The 19578-nt window shown below is 55.2% G+C and overlaps 1 protein-coding gene across 2 annotated transcripts; it reads left to right on the top strand.

Annotated features, from left to right (window-relative positions):
- The first annotated feature begins 40 nt into the window (after positions 1-40).
- RASIP1 (Ras interacting protein 1) lies at positions 41-18844 on the top strand. 2 transcript variants are annotated; one of them, XM_055145901.1, is made up of 12 exons: positions 41-203; positions 343-565; positions 1117-1802; positions 3929-4284; positions 11082-11735; positions 12898-12935; positions 13117-13268; positions 13376-13491; positions 15369-15612; positions 15769-15941; positions 18003-18150; positions 18431-18844. In XM_055145901.1, exons 2-12 carry the CDS (start codon positions 429-431, stop codon positions 18628-18630), a joined length of 2904 nt encoding a protein of 967 aa, XP_055001876.1. In that variant the 5' UTR covers positions 41-203; positions 343-428; the 3' UTR covers positions 18631-18844. The 2 variants fall into 2 exon arrangements, with proteins under 2 accessions (XP_055001876.1, XP_055001877.1); XM_055145902.1 differs by having other exon boundaries at positions 42-203; positions 425-565.
- Positions 18845-19578: the final 734 nt, after the last annotated feature.

The following is a 19578-nucleotide window of genomic DNA, read 5'->3' as shown; positions in this document are numbered from 1 at the left end:
CAGGTCTCCACCCCTAGGCCTGCTCCCCGCACAGGACGCCCCCTCCCCGCTCTTCCTGCCCGATTTCCTCTCGCCTTTTCCTGTCCCCCACCCAGTGCTGGGAGCTGGGGCACAGGCACAAGCTGAACTGGAGCAGAGGGGCCAGGAATCAAGCCAGGCCCACGGAGCCAGGCCCCCCGGGAGCTGCCGGCACCCCAAGCAGGGTAAGAAGGGAGCCCAGCCCCCTTCACCCTCAAGCCTGGCCCATCACCTCCCAGCACTCCCCGGGGTCTAGGCTCCCATCCTCGCCTCCACCCTGAAGGCTGAAGGCCGGAGCCTGAATCCTAACCTCCCGTTCCCCAGGACTCAGGGTTCCGAGTCCCCTTGGCCCCCAGCCCCACCACTCAGGATTTCAAGACTGGGGGCCTTCCCCACCCATCCTTAGGGCCATGCTATCTGGTGAGCGGAAGGAGGGCGGGAGCCCCCGCTTCGGGAAGCTTCATCTCCCCGTGGGCCTGTGGATCAATTCTCCCAGGAAGCAGCTGGCCAAGTTGGGGCGGCGCTGGCCCAGCGCTGCCTCTGTCAAGTGAGTACTTACCCACCCACCCACCCGTACCCCCTCCCAAGGGGGCAGTGTTCCCCCATCCCTGTTCTGGGGAGCGCCAGAGATCCCAGAAACCTTGTCCTGTCTTAAAAGCTCAAAGAAGCTGGCAGGCAGGCAAGGGGGAACACTGGCTCCGGGAATCCAGCGCCCTGTGGGGGAAATGGCCAGCCGGATGGACACAGGGCTGGAGACATAGATGGAGCAGGCTTTGATTCACTTTCCTTCCTCCTCTCCCTGACCACCTCTCTGGATTTCCTTATGTGGGCTTTGCCTTGATAGTTACTTAAGCACGGATGCGTTTGATTCGTGGTACTTATCAGACCCCTCTTTTTCTCTTTCTTTGCCTGGGCCTCTGCCCACTCCTTTGTCTTCACTCACCCCACTTCTCGGGCCCTTGTTCCCTCTTTTTCCCTCTCTGGGTCTCTCTGGCCCTCGGGGTCTTTGCCCGACCTCCTCCATATCTCCCTCCCTCCCCCCCCACTTTGTCTTTCCTGTATCCCTCTCCGGGGTCTCTGCGCCCCGCGGCCTCCCAGGTCTTCATCTTCCGACACGGGGAGCCGCAGCAGCGAGCCGCTGCCCCCGCCGCCGCCGCACGTGGAGCTGCGGCGAGTGGGCGCGGTCAAGGCGGCCGGGGGAGCGTCGGGAAGCCGGGCCAAGCGCATCTCGCAGCTTTTTCGGGGCTCAGGCACCGGCACCGCGGGGTCTGGCGGCGCGGGGGGCCCAGGGACCCCGGGAGGCGCGCAGCGCTGGGCCAGCGAGAAGAAACTGCCGGAGCTGGCGGCAGGCGTGGCCCCCGAGCCCCCCATAGCCTCCCGAGCCACGGCACCCCCGGGGGTCCTCAAGATCTTCGGGGCCGGCCTGGCGTCGGGTGCCAACTATAAGAGCGTGTTGGCCACGGCGCGCTCCACAGCGCGTGAGCTGGTGGCCGAGGCGCTGGAACGCTACGGGCTAGCCGGCAGCCCCGGCGGCGGTCCGGGCGAGAGCAGCTGCGTGGACGCCTTCGCGCTGTGCGACGCGCTGGGCCGCCCCGCGGCGGGCGGCATGGGCAGCGGCGAGTGGCGGGCGGAGCACCTGCGCGTGCTGGGCGACTTGGAGCGCCCACTGCTGGTGCAGGAGCTGTGGCGGGCGCGGCCCGGCTGGGCGCGGCGTTTCGAGTTGCGCGGCCGCGAGGAGGCGCGGCGCCTGGAGCAGGAAGCCTTTGGGGCGGCGGACAGCGACGGTGAGTAAAGTTCGGGGCATCTGGCGGGTGGGAGGAGAACCCGGCGCGGAAGGGGCATGGCCAGCGGGCGGGCGTGGCCGTGACTTGAGGGTGGGCCAATAAAACGAACACTGTGGGCGGGGTAAATGGGCGGGGCTGCAGCGTGTGGATGGGGATAGTGAAACGAATACCCGTGGGGCGGGGCCAGTGGGTGGGCAAGTGTGGGCGTGGCTAGAGCTTGGGCGGAGTTAGCGAAGGACAGGCTGATACTTGGGCTGGACCAATGGGAGGGAAGGAATTGGGGTGAGGTGAGGGCAGAGGCAGGCCAGTGGGCTGAGCGGGTTAGACACGGGGCCCTAAGGAGGAGACTGGTCAGGACCACCCGGACACCTGGGAGAAGCCCGATGGGCGGGGTCTGTGATGCTAGGACGGGACCTGCGGAAGAGTATACCCTACTTGGAAGTGGTGGCTAGTCTGAGGCTTGATGGAGGAGCTGGCGGATGCTGTGGTTGGAGCCTCTGAAGGAATGATCCGTGGGAATAAGGTCATGGGTTGCTGGATCAGAGCTTAAGAATGAGCGGAGCCTCATTTAGGGGAACTGTGAAGGGGGAGAGGGGCTTGAGGGTGGTGCCTGGGATCAAGGTCCAGGCGACCAGGGTTCTTTATTTCTTTTTTTTTTTGAGGGGGTCACACCCGGCGATGCACAGGGGTTACTCCTGGCTCTTCACTCAGGAATTACCCCTGGCGGTGCTCAGGGGATCCAAATGGGATGCTGGGATTCGAACCCGGGTCGGCCACGTGCAAGGCAAATGCCCTACCCGCTGTGCTATCGCTCCAGCCCCCAGGGTTCTTTATTTCTTTTGCTTTTGGGGGTCATCCGGCGATGCTCAGGGGTTACACGTGGTTCTGCACTCAGGAATTACTCCTGGTGGTCTTCGGGGGGCCATATGGATGCCAGCGATTGAACCCCGGGTCATCCTCCTGCAAGGCAAACGCCCTCCCTGCTGTACTATCGCCCCAGCCCCCCTGTCAGGGCTCTTTGAGAAGCTCTCCATCCTCCCCAATGCTTCAGAACAGCAGCTGGCTGTAATGGTGAAATAGGAATGGGACAAGCTTAGGAGAGGGTGGGTTGAAGAGGGGAGCCCCTGAATCATTGAGGACAAAGGACGCCTCAGGGGGTCTCCAGCTAATTTTCTTTTCTTTCTTTTTTTTTTTTGCTTTTTGGGTCACACCCAGCGATGCTCAGGGGTTACTCCTGGCTCTGCACTCAGGAATTACTCCTGGCGGTGCTTGGGGGACCATATGGGATGCCGGGGATCGAACTCGGGTCGGCCGCGTGCAAGGCGAACGCCCTACCCGCTGTGCTATCGCTCCGGCCCTCCAGCTAATTTTCTATGACTGAGTCTTGTGGGCTCTGAACTCAGGCCTGGATTCTGATCCTCCTAGGTGAAGATTCCGTAAAATGTTGTACATATAGGAGGTTAGCACAAGACTCAGCACATCATAGTAACGATAAAAAACTGCAATTATAAGCATCGTTGGGTGCATTTTTTTTCCTCTTCAAGAAAAGCATTCATTTGGGTGCCAACTTTGGGCATCATATTATGTAGGACGGTGGGGCGGTGTACATCGAGGACATTGGCAGATAAAGTTCCCTTCCTCCTGGATTTCACAGTCGAGATCATTCATCATCCCACTCACTAGGCACAAACTACTACATCCCAGGGCTTTGCTGGGTCCAGGCAAGGTCAGGATGCCCCATAATGGTGCAGTCACGGAAGGTGGAGGTGGTTTCTGTCTGCCTAAGGGCAGGTTCTTCTCTGTAGACTGAAAAACCCCCTAGAACATCTTCTGATACATACGGTGCTCCAAAAATAGCTCAAAGAATAAATGAGGTTCTTGGGACCAGTGATTTAGTACAGTAGGGTATGCTTGCCTTGCACGTGGCCAGCCAGGATTCAGTCCCCAGCACTACATATAGTCTGACGAGCCGACCAGGAGTGATCCCTGAACAGCAGTGAACCCTGAACGTGGAGCCAGGAGTAACCCCTGAGCACACCGCTGGGTGTGGCTCAAAAACAGAAATAACTAAATCAATAAGTAAATCAGTCTCCAATCAGCCAGGCTTCTCGCCTCTCTCCCCATAGGCACGGGCGCCCCCTCGTGGCGGCCACAGAAGAATCGCTCCCGGGCGGCGTCTGGTGGGGCTGCCCTGGCCAGTCCTGGCCAGGGTTCAGGATCCGGGGCCCCGTCCGGGTCTGGAGGCAAGGAGCGCTCGGAAAATTTATCCCTGAGGCGTAGCGTCTCGGAGCTCAGCTTGCAGGGCCGGAGACGGCGACAGCAGGAGCGCAGACAGCAGGCTCTTAGCATGGCCCCCGGGGCAGCCGACACCCAAATAGTCCCGGTGGACCCCAACGACTTTGACCAGTTGACCCAGTGCCTCATCCAGGCGCCCAACAACCGCCCATACTTCCTGCTGCTCCAGGGTTACCAGGATGCCCAGGTAAGTGGAGGCGCTGTTCCCTTCCACGGGTGGGGAGTACCAAAATATTCTCCCAGAATCCTGAAGGCAAACGTGTGAGAAAGGGCTTGGAGAGCTAGCGCAGCGGGGAGGGCCCTTGCCTTGTCCACGGCTGGCCCGGGTTCGATCCCTGGCACCCTAGGTGGCCCCTTAGCACTGCCAGCAGTAACTCCTGAGTGCAGAACCAGGTGTTAAGCTTGGGTGTGGCCCCCCTAAAAAAAGGTATGAGAAAGGCTGAGAACACATGGTGGCAATGGCAGGCAGGAAAGGAGACATGATGGGAGAAGTTTGATTTGCACCTGGAATCTTGTTCCAGGTCAGCCTAAATTCTCTTGGAATATCTTTGAGTGGATCCTGTCGCTCATCAATTTGCTCGAGCGGGCACCAGTAACGTCTCCATTGTGAGACTTGTTATTACTGTTTTTAGCCACGTGTAGCTTGCCAGGTTCTGCCATGCGGGCAAGATACTCTTGGTAGCTTGTTGGGCTCTCCGAGAGGGGTGGAGAAATCGAACCTGGGTTGACCACATGCAAGGCAAACGCCCTACCGCTGTGGTATCGATCCAGCCTCTCTTGGAATATGCAGTACATATCTTATTTAATTTTTGATATTTTGAATTTGATTTTGGGACTTGGGGGCCACACCTGGCGGTGCTCAGGATCATACCTAGTGTGGCTCAGGGAACCATACAGGGTGCCAGGAACAAAGCTCAGGTCACTCCCCTGAAAGGCACGTGTCCTATCTGCTGTATTACCACTCCGATCCAGCATTGGAATGGGCTAATCCATTTTAAAAATACAAACCAGTGTTTATTTCATTTTAGGGCCCATTTCTGTGCAGTGCTTGGCAGACCACACACATCTGAGGTGCTGAGCCTGAAACCTGGGTCTCTGCTCTTCGATCTATAATTTTGGTTCTACTCAATCCATTTTGAAAGCTATTCCTTAATCCATTATTTAAGTTTGATTTGAGGGGCAGGGAAGGACTACATCTGGCTATGTTCAGGGTTTAGTCAGGGATCACTCTTTTTTTTTTTCTTTTCGGGTCACACCCAGTGATGCTCATGGGTTACTCCTGTCTCTGCAATCAGGAATTATTCTTGGCGGTGCTGGGGGACCATATGGGATGCCAGGGGTTGAACCCGGGTCAGCTGCATGCAAGGCAAATGCCCTACCCATTGTACTATCTATCGCTCTGGCCCAGGGATCACTCTTGGTGCGGCTCTGGGGACCAAACCCACTTTGGCTGCATACAAGGCAAGTGTCCCAATCTTTTTCCCTTTTTCCCTTTTTGGACCACACCCAGTCATGCTCTGAGGTTACTCCTGGCTCTGCGCTCAGGTACTGCTCCTGGCAGTGCTCAGGGAATCATATGGAATGCCAGGCATCAAACTCTGGTTGGCCACATGCAAGGCAAACATCCTCTGTAATCTCCGAGCGATGAGGGGAGGCCCTGATGACTCTCCCCCTTGCCACCGGGTTCAGGTGGTCCTCGGGCCGCTTGTCCACACTGTCCCTCATTCCTGTCTCCTCTAGTCTCTCCCTCTCATCTCTCTGCACTCCCTCTTGCTCCCTGCTCTGTCTCCCAGCTCCAACTCTCTCTCTCTCCACACCTCATCTCTCCACCCTAGCACTCCGGGCCAAGCTACACCCAGTTCCGTAGCAAATCAACATAAGAAAGCCCTTCCTGACTGCCCATCAGGCTCAAGGGCAGAAAAACCACCTAGGAGTATTCCTCTTCTCCTAACATCTTAATTAACATCTAACTATTAGTTATTTTTATATGGACACAGTAAGAGATAGTAGAGGCTTGTAGGGCAGCTCTTCTGGGAACATCTTGCCACAGACTCAGACTACAGTGCTCAGGCCAGATTAATCATTTCTAACCTAAGCAGGGTCTGAATCTAGTTATTGCTTTTTGGATCGTGACAGCATTTGTCCAGGACCAAGCTCATAACTTACAGTTAAGCATTATGGCACTTTGGCCAGGCCCATTTTGATGCCAGGGTAGCACATAACTCACCATTTGCCCTGGGTCTATCCAGTCCCTCGTCAGGACCCTGCTTTTGGGGTACTAGGAAGTAAAAGCAATGAGGCTTAAGTCGAGAGAACAAAGATGCCCTGGAGGTAAATATCAGTGAGAGTCAATTAACTCCCATGTTACAAAAGCATAGCATTAACTGTCTTCTTGTGCCTGTACAAAAAGGACATTGCTCTGAATGAACTATGCAAAGGACTTGAGGAGAAGAGAAAAACAATATTTACAAGTCAACAGAGCACAAAGAAAGAGGTTACAAATAAACACAGAGGGATGGGAGCACTGTGATGGGAGTAACCCAGTAAACCTAAGCTTCCTGTGGCAAAAAAGAATTTTTTGCTTTTTGGGTCACACCCAGAGATGCATAGAGGTTACTCCTTGCTCCTGCACTCAGGAATTACTCCTGGTGGTACTCGGGGGACCCTATGGGATGCTGGGAATCGAACCCAGGTTGGCTGAGTGCAGGGCAAACGCTCTACCTGCTGTGCTATTGCTCCAGCCCCTTCAGGGCTACGCTTGACTCTGTGTTTAGGAGTCTCTCCTGGGGATCAAATCCAGGTTGGGTTGCATGCAACACAAGCACTTTAACTCCTGTTACAATCTCTGTAGCCCGAAACTACTGTTTTGTTTGTGGTTGCCTTGACGGTGCCAGTCCAGCAGGCATAAGCCAGAATCCATGGGGAAGTAGGAGAGGGTGGATCCGGGGGCAGCATCATATGACTGTTAGAGCTGGAGCCGATCTGGGGTGGTTACTCCCTGGCTGCAGACAGGGGTAAGAGGTGAAGACTACTCAACGAAGGGGCGACAGAGAGGCGACAGAGAGTACACAGCTTCAACCGCTACCTCCTGGTTTGATCCTCAGTACAGCATAGGGCCGTGCTGCCAGGAGTGACTTCTGAGCACAGAGCCAGGACTAAGTCCCAAGCATTGCCAGGTATGGCTCAAAAACCCAACCCTCCCTAACCATTCCACCCCCCTTCCCTTTGGGGCAAGGGATGGGGTGAATTCATTGTAAGAAGTGGTTTGAGGGGCTGGAGTGATAGCACAGCGGGTAGGGCGTTTGTCTTGCACGTGGCCGACCCAGATTCGATTGCCAGCATTCGTATGGTCCCCCAGCACCGCCAGGGGTAATTCCTGAGTGCAGAGCCAAGGAAAAAAAAAGAAGTGGTTTGAATGTAACAGCTCATTCACTCAGCCAAGTAGCAAACAGGAATGTCTGTCTGGTCTTGTATGAAGGATCTATTCTGGAAGAGGAGAGTCCAACAGAAGTGGGCTCAAGCGAAAATCCTTAAGAAAGCGGCTGCATTAGGAACCAGAGCAATAGCACAGTGGGTAGGGTGCTTGCATTGCATACGCCATACCAGGTTTGATCTCTAGCAGACCACATGGTCCCCAAAGCACCACCGGGTATGATCCCTGAGCACATATCCAGGAGTAAAGCCCTGCACACTGCGGGGTGGTGTGGTTCAATCAGAACAAAACAAAACAAAACAAAAAATGGTTGTATTGGCAGTGCCCGTTCCTAAGGAACACGGAGGAAGGGAGTTAGTGGTGGAAAGGAACTTTCTTGCATTTATGTCTTCATGGGGGCCTGTAGCCTGAAAGTTAATTGTAGGTATTTAGAGTTCATCGTCAGTGCATCCCTTATTGGGTTAGGACAGAGGGACACTCACTGTCAAAAGATGCTTCTTGGGTCTGGGACCGTCCCATTATTTCAAAGAGGGACAGAGAACCGGAGGTGCCACTTCTAGGGGTTGCCAGACTGGAAAAGTCCATGGACCAAATCCATGGCAGGAAGGGATTAAAAAGGGCCATTCAGGGAGCTGCTGGAAAGATAGTACAGCAGGCAGGGCACTTGTCAGTCTCCAGCACCCACTGTGGTCCCCCAATCCTCCAGGAGTGATCCCTGAATGCAGAGCCAGGAGGAAGCCCCGAGCATCGCTGGATGTGACCCAAACCTCAGAAATAAAGAAAAAGAGAAAGGAGGGCAAGGAGGGACTGGAGCAGTAGTACAGGAAGTAGCCTGCTTCAGCCCTTCAGGGCTGCTCTCAACTTTTTGCAGAGTTAAGTACTTAGGAGAATTAAGTACTTAGGAGTCTCTCCCGGGAATCAAATTAAGGTTGGCTGTATGCAAGATAAGAAACTTTGCCTTGCAAGAGTCTGACCTGAGTTCAATCCCTGGCATTCCATAGGGTCCCTTGAGAGGAGTAACCCATGAGCATCACCAGGTGTGATCCCAAAAACACCAAAAGAGAGAGGGGGGGGGTGAGAGGGAGGGAGGGAGGGAGGGAGGGAGGGTCCTTTCATGAAATAATGGGAGGGGCTGGGGTATGGCTCAGACACAAAGAACTTGCCTTGCATGCATGAGACCTGGGTTCAAATTCTGGCTCCACCACCATCCCCACAAATTATGAGAGTTGAGTATAGTAAAAGATTTATAGATATTAGGAATACTGCTAGTAAGAGGGGCAAACTAAGTTCTTCCTTTTCTGTTTTTATTTATTTATTTGTTTGTTTATTTATTTGTTTATGGGACGCTGGGGATGGAACCCCAGTCGCCTCCCCGCTGTACTATCACTTTAGTCCCCTTTTCTCTTTTTTTGCTCTATGGTATGGAGGTGGAACTCAGGGCCTCATGCAAGGCAGGGGTGAGCTTTATCACTGAACCACATGTCCCTGCTGCTATTTCCATTTGTATGTGTATGGGGAAGGCCATTGGGTCACACCCAATGCTTTTCAGGGGCTATTCCTGGCTCTGTGCTCAGCAGGGACCCCTGGTGGTGCTCAAGGGAAACGCACACATGTGGCTCTGAGGACTCAAATTGGGTTTGGTGAGAAGCCTTTACAAGGCAGTTTTGTACTATCTCTCCGGCCCTTACTTTTTTTTTTTTTTTTTTTTGCTTTTTGGGTCACACCCGGCAATGCACAGGGGTCATTCCTGGCTCATGAACTCAGGAATTACCCCTGGCGGTGCTCAGGGGACCATATGGGATGCTGGGATTTGAACCCGGGTCGCCCACGTGCAAGGCAAACGCCCTACCCGCTGTGCTATCACTCCAGCCCCACTTTTTTTTTTTTTTTTGCTTTTTGGGTCACAACCGGCGATGCTCAGGGGTTACTCCTTGCTGTGCACTCAGGAATTACTCCTGGCAGTGCTTGAGGGACCCTATGAGATACCAGGGATCCGACCTGTATTGGCCTTACACAAATGCTTCCTCCTGTGCTATTGCTCTGGGCCCTGCTTTTCCATTTTTAAACAAACAGAACAGACCGGGTATGGGAGAATCCTTTCAGGAAGGGGGTGGTTGGTGTATGAGGCGGGATATCACTTTAGAAGTGGGTGTCCAGGGCTAGAGCAGTAGTACAGCGGGTAGGGCATTTACCTTGCACACAGCCGCCCAGGGTTCAATTCCCAGCACCCCATATGGTTCCCTGAGCACCGACAGGAGTAATCCCTAGTGCAGAGCCAGGTGTAACCCCTGTACATTGCCAAGTGTGACCCACAAAGTAAAAAAATAATCCAAGTGGGTGTCCTTGAGAACAGTGACAGGGGTTCCTGGAAGAGCTCTCCCCACTCCAAGGAATCTCCTTGGAGATACTTTTTTTTCGGGGGAGAGGGGCTATGGTGTTCTCCCTAGCAGTGTTGGAAGCCACCAGGGCAAAACCAAGTGGTGCACAAGAGACTGTGCAATGCCGGGGATTGAACCTCGGCCTTTGCAGACATTCCTGCCCTGCCCACTACTCTCCCCAGCCTGGGGGTGAGAGTATTGAGAGTGTCCATTAGTGTAAGGGAAGATTTCTTTGGAATCCTCCATCCTCGGGTTAGGCTTGTCAAATTGGGTCTCCTGGGAACTGTGTTCCTCACAGGATGGGGAAATGGAAGAACATTTGGTATAAGGGAGGGAGGAATCTCTTTCACATGGTTGCTTCCTTGCTTTGGGATTATAAAGAGTCTGGAGTAGAGAAGATGGGATCTTCTATTGGAAAAAGATTTCCTGGAAAGCGTTCTTACATTGAAGGAGGGAACTGGCCTCTCTAAAAAAAAACTGGCCTTGGGGCTGGAGCGATAGTATAGCGGGTAGGGCGTTTGCCTTGCACGTGGTCGACCTAGGTTCAATTCCCAGGATCCCATATGGTCCCCGGAGCACCACCAGGAGTGATTCCTGAGTGCAGAGCCAGAAGTCAGCCCTGAGCATTGCCCGGTGTGACCCCCCAAAAAAAAAACAAAAAAAACCCTGGTCTTCTATGCCCCCAAAAAAAGGGGGTTGTCCTTGGGTCAGGAGAGATAGTATAGCAGGTGCCCACGGAGACAGTACACTTACTTGCCTTGCAAGCTGTTGACCCTGGGTTCCATTCCCTTCACCTCATATGGTTTTCCAATACCCATCAGGAGTGATCCCTGAGCGCAGAGCCTTGAGCACCACCAGCCTCAATAAATTAAATTAAATAAATAAATAAATAAATAAATAACAAAAAAAGGAAAAGGAAAGAAAATAAAAACATAAAAGGGTGTCCTTATCAGAATACTGTCTTCAAGCGGGTGTTATGGGACGGTCCGGCCGCGGAAGTGAGTGGCGCTTCGGGTATTCGGAGAGTCCTGCGGGACACCACGAGATGTCCTCGGAAGAGCCCATTCTGGGAGTCCTGAACTGGTGGGAGCGTTCTGAGGGCGGGCCCCGGAGCTACAGCCGGACTCTCCTCCTCCCTCCCCCGCTCCCCCCCCTCCCGTCCCTTCACTGCAGGACTTCGTGGTGTACGTGATGACCAGGGAGCAGCACGTGTTCGGACGCGGAGGGAACCCCTCGGCCCGGGGTGGGTCCCCGGCCCCGTATGTGGACACCTTTCTCAGCGCCCCCGACATCCTGCCCCGCCACTGCACCGTGCGGGCGGGGCCCGAGCCCCCGGCCCTGGTGCGCCCGTCCCGGGGCGCGCCGGTCACGCACAACGGGTGCCTCCTGCTGCGGGAGGCCGAGCTGCACCCCGGCGACCTCCTGGGGCTGGGCGAGCACTTCCTCTTCATGTACAAGGACCCCCGCGCTGGGGGTTCTGGGCCCGCGCGGCCTCCCTGGCTGCCGGCTCGTCCTGGGGCCGCGCCCCCGGGGCCCGGCTGGGCCTTCTCCTGCCGCCTGTGCGGCCGCGGCCTGCAGGAGCGCGGGGAGGCGCTGGCCGCCTACCTGGACGGCCGCGAGCCGGTGCTGCGCTTCCGACCGCGGGAGGAGGAGGCGCTGCTGGGCGAGATCGTGCGCGCAGCGGCCGCCGGAGCCGGGGACCTGCCGCCGCTGGGGCCCGCCACGCTGCTGGCACTGTGCGTGCAGCACTCGGCCCGGGAGCTGGAGCTGGGCCACCTGCCGCGCCTGCTGGGCCGCCTGGCCCGTCTCATCAAAGAGGCCGTATGGGTGAGATGCCCCAGTGCCATCCAGCGCCCCCTCTCCGTCCCAGGACTCCCCCCCACCTCCCCAACCCCAGCTTCTCCTGGGCCCCTTTCTGTCCCCAACCCAGCTTGGGAGGAAACTGCATTTCCCAAGGTACCTCGGGAGGATGTTAGGGGCCCCAAAGAGTGTTGGGAGGGGAGAGTTTCTGCCAAGTGCAAGGGAAGTTTGTACCCATCCGTGGGGTCTGTATCAATGATGAAATCATTTGGGGAGATGGGGGCAGGTCCCTGAGGCAGGAGGAGCCGGTGAAGATTTGTGAGAGGTGAGAGGGCCTGCAGCTCGGAGGTGGAGTGGGTGAGAGGGTTCCTAGAGGTGAAGGAGAACAATGCCATCCCACCTACAGGCGGAGGCACAGTGGAAGAGGCAGGGGAGAGAGGAAGAGGTTTCCTTCTGTTGGTTTAAGACATGGTGCAGTTGGGGCCAGAGCAATAGCACAGCGGGTAGGGCGGCCAACGGGGGTTCAATCCTCGACATCCTGTCAGGTCCCCAAACACCATCATGAGTAATTTCTGAGTGAAGAGCCAGGAGTAACCCCTGAGCATCACCGGGTCTGACCCAAAATGACAAAGGTGGGGGTGGAGGAAGACAGTACAGAGGTTGAGGATGTAGTTCTAGGGAGTTAGAAGGAGCTCCGCTTGAACCCGGAAGCGATTCGAAGGGAGGTGGGCCACTCCACAGCACAGGGTTGTGTGTTTTAAAAGCTCAGGAGAGGGGCTGGAGGGATAGCACAGCAGGTAGGGCATTTACCCGGCAGACCCGGGTTTAATTCCCAGCATCCCATAGGGTCCCCCCCGAGCACCACCAGGAGTAATTCATGAGTGCATGAGCCAGGAGTAACCCCTGAGCATTGCTGGGGGTGACCCAAAAAGAAAAAAAGAGTGAAGCCCGAGGGTTAGAGTCCATTTGTAAAGTGATTTGTAAACTGGTGAGAGATGGTCAGGTGTGAGGAGAAAAACCAGTATGTGGGCCCAAGCCACTGCTCTGTGGGTAGGACACTTGCTCTGCATGCAACCCACCCGCTAAGGCCAGGTATGCGCCTCCCCCACACAAAAAAAATCAGTGTGTTCCTTTATAGCTCTTTCTTCCCAACTCTCCTCACCCTGATTCTGACCTTACTGTCCCACAGGAAAAGATTAAGGAAATCGGAGACCGTCAGCCAGAAAAGTAAGAGCAGTGATGGGGAGAAGGGAGGGCTTCGCGCTCCGTGGCTGCCGGCTCCGCCTTCCCCGCGTGGGTGACTCGGTGCAAGCTTCTCATTCCTGTGAAATGGTCCCCAGTGAGACCCAGCACTTAGGGTCTGATGCGGGGGCTGAGCAGGGATCAGGGTCTCTTTCTCGTTCCTTAGCCACCCCGAGGGGGTCCCGGAGGTGCCCTTGACCCCTGAGGCTGTGTCGGTGGAGCTTCGGCCGCTCATGCTGTGGATGGCCAACACCACGGAGCTGCTGAGCTTCGTGCAAGAGAAGGTGCTAGAGATGGAAAAGGAGGCTGACCAGGAGGGTGAGCACCAGCCCATCCGTGTTCCTAGCACTTGCCCCCTCCCCTCCCCCAACCTGAGGACCAGGCATCGGCCCCTCCAGCCTCATGTGTCTCCCTCTCACCCCCAGGCCTGTCCTCAGATCCACAGCTCTGCAATGACTTGGAATTATGCGATGAGGCCATGGCCCTCCTGGATGAGGTCATCATGTGTACCTTCCAGCAGTCTGTCTACTACCTCACCAAGGTGGGTTCTTGCACGCCCTCACTTCCGGTTTGCTGTGCTGCCACTTCCTGTTCCAAGAGCCGGCTCCTTCCCTGCTGTCACTTCCGGCTTGCTGCTCTGATGTCCTTTCCCATTTCGGGCCAGTCCCGTGCTATTCTGACACCGCTTCGGGTGTGCAGGAGCATCACTTCCTGCGTGTCTGGCCTCTCTTCCTGTCCCAGAACCTCTGGCCCGGGGGCAGGATGAGCTCACTGTTTATTGGGTCGTTCTCACTTTCTCCAGCTCATGTTTTCTAAGTCCCCCTTTCATTCCCTGATCGATAGATATCCAAGTAGTAAAGTAGCTCTTGGTGGAGCGAGTACCGTGTGGGGGTCAGGCAGCCACGCTCACCTTTTATCTGGCCTCACTTCCTGTGGCGCCAAGTTCCTTCCCTTTTCCGATCCACAAACCCTATTCCATGGCCAATCTTGCAGATTCCCTCCACTGCCCTTTGACATTGTGTTTTTGTTTGCTTTGGGGACCACACCTGGTGGTGCTCAAGGCTTCCTCCTGGCTCTGTGCTCAGGGATCACTTCTGGTGAAGCTGGGCGTTGCACTGGACTATCGTTTGGGCCCTTCGTATTGTCTCCTGGAATCCGCTGGCTTTTCTGGCTTTGCGTGAGCCCTGCTCCACATGGTTTCACGTTCCTTAAGCAACGTTAATTTGTGACACTCTTTCCTCAAGGCTTCCCTTGCTGTACATCTCAGCCAAATGAGATTTTCTTTCTTCTCTGTCTGTGACCTCATTTCCTGTCCCGGTCTGATCTCACTTTCCACTGGCTCAGAGCCACACCACGCCCACTTCCTCACTCTCCATTATTCTTCTTTCCTTTGGGAATTCTGGATAAATAATTCTTGATCAAAGTGGGTCTGTTCAGTATCCTTTGTCCTCCTTAAGTGGAGAACTACACGTTCCATAAGGCACCAGAGGTAGGTCTGAAAATATTCAAGAGACTTCCGGAAACTTTTTTTTTTTTTGCAAGGAGGCAGAGTTAGGGGGACCCAGCAGAGCTGATCATTGAACTTGAGGCCCCACACGAAGAGTATGTGTTTGAGTTCTTTGTGTCATCTTCCTGGTTTGGAAAAGGCTTCATTTAAATTTTTTGGGGGGGCATGGCTGGAGCAGTAGCACAGTGGGTAGGGCGTTTGCCTTGCAAGCGGACGACCGGGTTCGATTCCCAGCATCCCATATGGTCCTCTGAGCACCACCAGGAGTAATTCCTGAGTTCAAAGCCAGGAGGTAACCCCTGTGCATTGCCGGGTATGACGCAAAAATAAATAAATAAATACTTTTTTTTTTTTTTCTTTTTGGGTCACACCCAGTGATGCACAGGGGTTACTCCTGGCTCTGCACTCAGGAATTACCCCTGGCAGTGCTCAGGGGACCATATAGAATGCTGGGAATCGAACCCGGGTTGGCCGTGTGCAAAGCAAACGCCCTACCGGCTGTGCTATTGCTCCAGCCCCCTGGAAAAGGCTTCTTAAGAACTTAAATAGATGGCTAGAACAGTAGTACAATGGGGAGGGTATTTGCCTGGCATGTGACCAATCCAGGTTCGATCCCTGGCATCCCATATGGTTCCCAGAGCACCACCAGGAGTAATTCTTGAGTGCAGAGCCTGGAATAATCCTTGAGCGTCACTGGATATGGCCCCCAAACCAAAACAAAGAACTTGAAGTGACCCAGGTCTGTTGAATGCTAGAAACACATCCAGCAGGTAGATATTTCTAGAGGGACACTTAGGACTGATGACCCTGAACTACAACTCCCAGGAGGTTTTGGTGACATCCCCACTTTCGTTTGTGCTCGACCACCCTGCAGCTTCCAAGGAGTTTGTTTCCCGTCTTTATCTCCTCAGACTCTGTATTCCACGCTGCCTGCTCTCCTGGATAGTAACCCGTTCACCGCTGGGGCCGAGCTGCCCGGGCCTGGGGCCGAGCTGGGGGCCATGCCCCCGGGGCTGAGACCCACCCTGGGCGTGTTCCAGGCCGCTCTGGAACTGACCAGTCAGTGTGAGCTGCACCCCGACCTCGTGTCTCAGACTTTCGGCTACCTGTTCTTCTTCTCCAACGCCTCCCTTCTCAACTCGCTGATGGAGCGAGGTGAGGAGCAGATGGGGAAGGGAGCGGGAGGCTGCCTGAGACCCCCCTCCTCCCAGGCTCTGGGCTCACCTTCAGGGGAATCCTGGAGAGTCATGCTCCAGCCCCCCACCTGAGGGGGAGCCGCCACCTAATCTAGCACGTTTCCTTCCCCCGTAGGTCAAGGCCGGCCTTTCTATCAGTGGTCCCGAGCCGTCCAGATCCGAACCAACCTGGACCTAGTGTTGGATTGGCTCCAGGGGGCAGGGCTGGGCGACATTGCCACCGAGTTCTTCCGGAAACTCTCCATGGCTGTGAACCTGCTGTGTGTGCCTCGAACTTCCCTGCTCAAGGTGAACTCAGCGCCACCTCGCCAGCCTCTGGCTCGGCTTGCCTTTGCCACGACAGCATGGCTATCCCCTGCCCTCCCTTCCGCCCCCATCCCAGGTTACAGTGCCATCAGAGGGAGGGGGGAGCTTCAAAGAAACTGGCAAGTACAGTGGGACTTATTGATCAGAGTTCCAGAACCCCCTTCCAGGGCCCCCTTCCTCACACACCATCATTCAGGAAGTCTGGGATAGGCCAAGGATTGTGATCATTGAGGAGAGAGTGCAGAGGGTGGGGGCTGGAGCGATAGCACATCCAGTAGGGCATTTGCCTTGCACACAGCTGACTCAGGTTCAATTCCCAGCATTCCATATGGTCCCCCAAACATCACCAGGAGTAATTCCTGAGTGCATGAGCCAGGAGTAACCCCTGTGCAATGCTGGGTGTGACCCTCCCCCGCAAAATAAAAAAAGAAAAAAGAGAGACAGAGAGAGAGAGCAGTGGGTAAGGTACTTGCCTTGCCTGGGAATGACCTGGGTTTAATGGGGCCCCATAAGCTCAACCTGGAATGATCCCTGAGCACAGAGCCAGGAGTAAGTCCTGAGCATACCTGGATGTTGTCCCCAAACAAAACAAAATATCCACAGAGGGGCCAGATAGTACAGTGGGTAGGGCACTTGCCTTGCATATGGGCAATTGGGGTTTGTTCCCCAGATCCCCACATGATCCCCTGTGCCTCACTAGGAATGATTCACAGAGCTCGTTGTGAAAATCCTGTCTACCACCACCAAGTCCAAAACCACATCGCAGGTCCTCAAACAGAAATTGCGTGCCCATCATGGAATGCTGATTAAGTTGGTTAGGAATTTGGCCCCTTTATTCATGCCAGGAAGCTGACAGTCAAGTTGGATGGATCAACTTTTACAAAAGATGGATAAACACCTGGCAGTATTCCATGGATTTTAAATCTTGATGTTTTTTGAATCGTCATAACCGTGGTACTAGGTAGTTACTGTTCACCGAGGAAATTAGGGTACAGAGACTGCCCAGAATGTAGACAGTTGCTGACTTGGTTCTGCTTGGTGCCAGGGCAGAAACGCAGAAATGCAGAGTCAGATATATGCCCTCCAATGAGTTGCGTGCCTGGTGAGTGAGATGTGTGTGTAGGGCCTATTTGACCATACTCAGGAGTCACTCCTAGCAATGCTCAGGGGACCACACAGTGTTCTCCCACATACAAACGGTATGCTCTGGCCCTTTGAGTCAATCCCTCCCTCAAATCTCAGTGTTTGAATTCAGGCTATCTGGATCCAGAGCTTCTGTCTTCACCACAGTGATGATTCCACTGGCAGCTAGATTTGATGTATTCCTTTTATTTGTTTTGGGAATTTGGGGCCACGCCCAGCAGTGCTCAGAGGCTATTCTGGGCTCTGTGCTCAGGAGTGACCCCTGGCTGGTGTTCTGGGGACCATGTCTGTGTTGCAGAAAACCAATCCAGGAATCCAGGACTCCCACATAAAAAGCATGGCTCCCCCTCTTTGCATTACTTCTCCAGCCCTGGGGCTTGAGACGAAGAACATGCCCTTCCCGACAATCATTTAAATGATAACCAGAGGGGCTGGAGTGATAGCACAGCGGGTAGGGCGTTTGCCATGCACGCAGCCGACCCAGGTTCGAATCCCAGCATCCCATATGGTCCCCTGAGCACCGCCAGGGGTGATTCCTGAGTGCATGAGCCAGGAGTGACCCCTGTGCATTGTCGGGTGTGACCCAAAAAGCAAAAAAAAAAAAAAAAAAAAAAAGATAACCAGAGGGCCTGAGAGATAGTACAGCCTGGAGGGCGTTTGCCTTGCACGCCACCCACCCAGTTAGATCCTTGGCACCCCAGCACCAGCAGGAGTAATCCCTGACTGCAGTGCCAGGAGTATCCCCTAAGCATGCCCAGATGTGACCAAACAAAAAGAGAAAAATGACAACCAGAGCATTAAGACAAACTCCAGTGTCTTCCCACTGACCAGCCCCCATAACAGGTCTTCCATTTAGGATTGTTCTGCTGAGCTAAACTTCTCAACAACTCTCGCCACCAGGCTTCATGGAGCAGTCTACGAACTGACCACCCAACACTGACCCCTGCTCAGCTCCACCATATCCTCAGCCACTACCAGCTGGGGCCTGGCCGTGGGCCACCCCCAGCCTGGGACCCTCCAACTGCGGAGCGAGACGCTGTGGACACAGGTGAGGAGAATGGTGACAGGGTGTCTGGTGTGTCAGCCTGCACTGACTTTAGAACCTTAAAAAGAAGGGGGGGGGTGAGAGCGCGGCGGGGGGTGTCATAATTTGGACTACAACTCCCATGATGACCCGGGGATGCCAAGAGTCGCGTAAAACTCTTGCCCTAGAGGTTGCTGGGAGTTGAAGTTTTTTTCCTTTGGGCGTGCCGCAGCCTCGGCTTTCCCCGACGCTGCCGCCTCACACCCATTTTCAGAACTTAATTCCGGCTTCTTCGGTTCCATAGGGGATATCTTCGAAAGCTTCTCCTCCCACCCACCCCTCATCCTGCCCCTGGGCAGCTCGCGCCTGCGTCTAACGGGTCCGGTAACGGACGACGCTTTGCACCGAGAACTGCGCAGGCTCCGCCGCCTGCTCTGGGATCTTGAGCAGCAGGAACTGCCGGCCAATCACCGCCACGGACCTCCCGTGGCCACGCCTTCTTAAGAGCCTATAGCAAGTGAACGCGCCAACCTTCAAGTCGTCGCTTGCTCCCCGGGGCTCGCGGGAGCGCTGAGCTTCTTGGGAGTTGTAGTTCTCTCCAGCGTGGACTGCTGGGAGTTTGAGTTTTTGGGTAGCAGAGCTGGGATGGTGGGATGCTGGGTTTGGGATTTGAGTGGCGGGAGCAATAAAGGTATCTGGTATTGGCAACGCCTTATTTGTGAAGCTCTAGTGATTTGCTTTTCCAAGGAATAGAGTAGCACAGCCTTTGCCTGGGGCTTTGGGCTCTTGCCCAGTCGGAGAAGGTATTTATAGCTATGGCCTCGGCTTGCCCTCATGCCTGTAATCCAATCCAGGAGCATTGGGCCCCCCACGCATCCCAGGACAGCTCTGAGCGTGCTTGATGTGCCAAATCTCAGGTCCTCCCTTCTGCCAAGGGGAACCAGTCATCTCTCCCGCTGACCACAGCGTCTATGCTCTAATCTTTCCCCTATCAGGCACAGGAAATCGGTTCCCAGCCCCCATCAAAACCGTTCTGTTTGTCAGGCACACCCCCAATTCTAAGGAGCACCCTTCGCCGGCCTCCCTCAGCTCTGGAAGTCCAGACCCTTTCTCCTTTCCAACACCCGGATCTCAGTTCCCACCCCCCAGAACCCCCAGCCTCAGACCCGAGTCAGGACTCCAGTTTGAACTTGAATTCAATTTCCCTGAATTCGACTCCCGCTGCTGCGTCAGGGAAAAAGTCAGCGACAGGTGGCACCTGCCGCCAGAGCCGGGACGTGACCACCTGCCGTGGCGGCTCCCCGGGAGCCCCTCTCCCCGCACCTGCTGCAGTCAGTCCGCGGGCTGCTCCCCCGCCGACCCAGCCGCCCCGGGACTCGGAGGAGGAGCGAGCCGGGGAGCCCCGATGTCCGCCCCGCCCAGACCCTCCCAGTCCCAGTCCCGAGCTCCCGC

This window comes from Sorex araneus, chromosome 8, assembly GCF_027595985.1.
Source record: "Sorex araneus isolate mSorAra2 chromosome 8, mSorAra2.pri, whole genome shotgun sequence".
Classification (NCBI taxonomy): domain Eukaryota; kingdom Metazoa; phylum Chordata; class Mammalia; order Eulipotyphla; family Soricidae; genus Sorex; species Sorex araneus.
The sequence above is the reverse complement of the archived record's forward strand: the minus strand, read 5'-3'. Positions and strand labels throughout refer to the sequence as shown.

Excerpts from the sequence above, each read along its gene's own strand:
- RASIP1 (XM_055145901.1), top strand. The coding sequence starts at position 429 with ATGCTATCTGGTGAGCGGAAGGAGGGCGGGAGCCCCCGCTTCGGGAAG. Across the intron at positions 566-1,116 it reads CCCAGCGCTGCCTCTGTCAA|GTCTTCATCTTCCGACACGG; the intron begins GTGAGTACTTAC and ends GCGGCCTCCCAG. Across the intron at positions 15,613-15,768 it reads CAACTCGCTGATGGAGCGAG|GTCAAGGCCGGCCTTTCTAT; the intron begins GTGAGGAGCAGA and ends CTTCCCCCGTAG.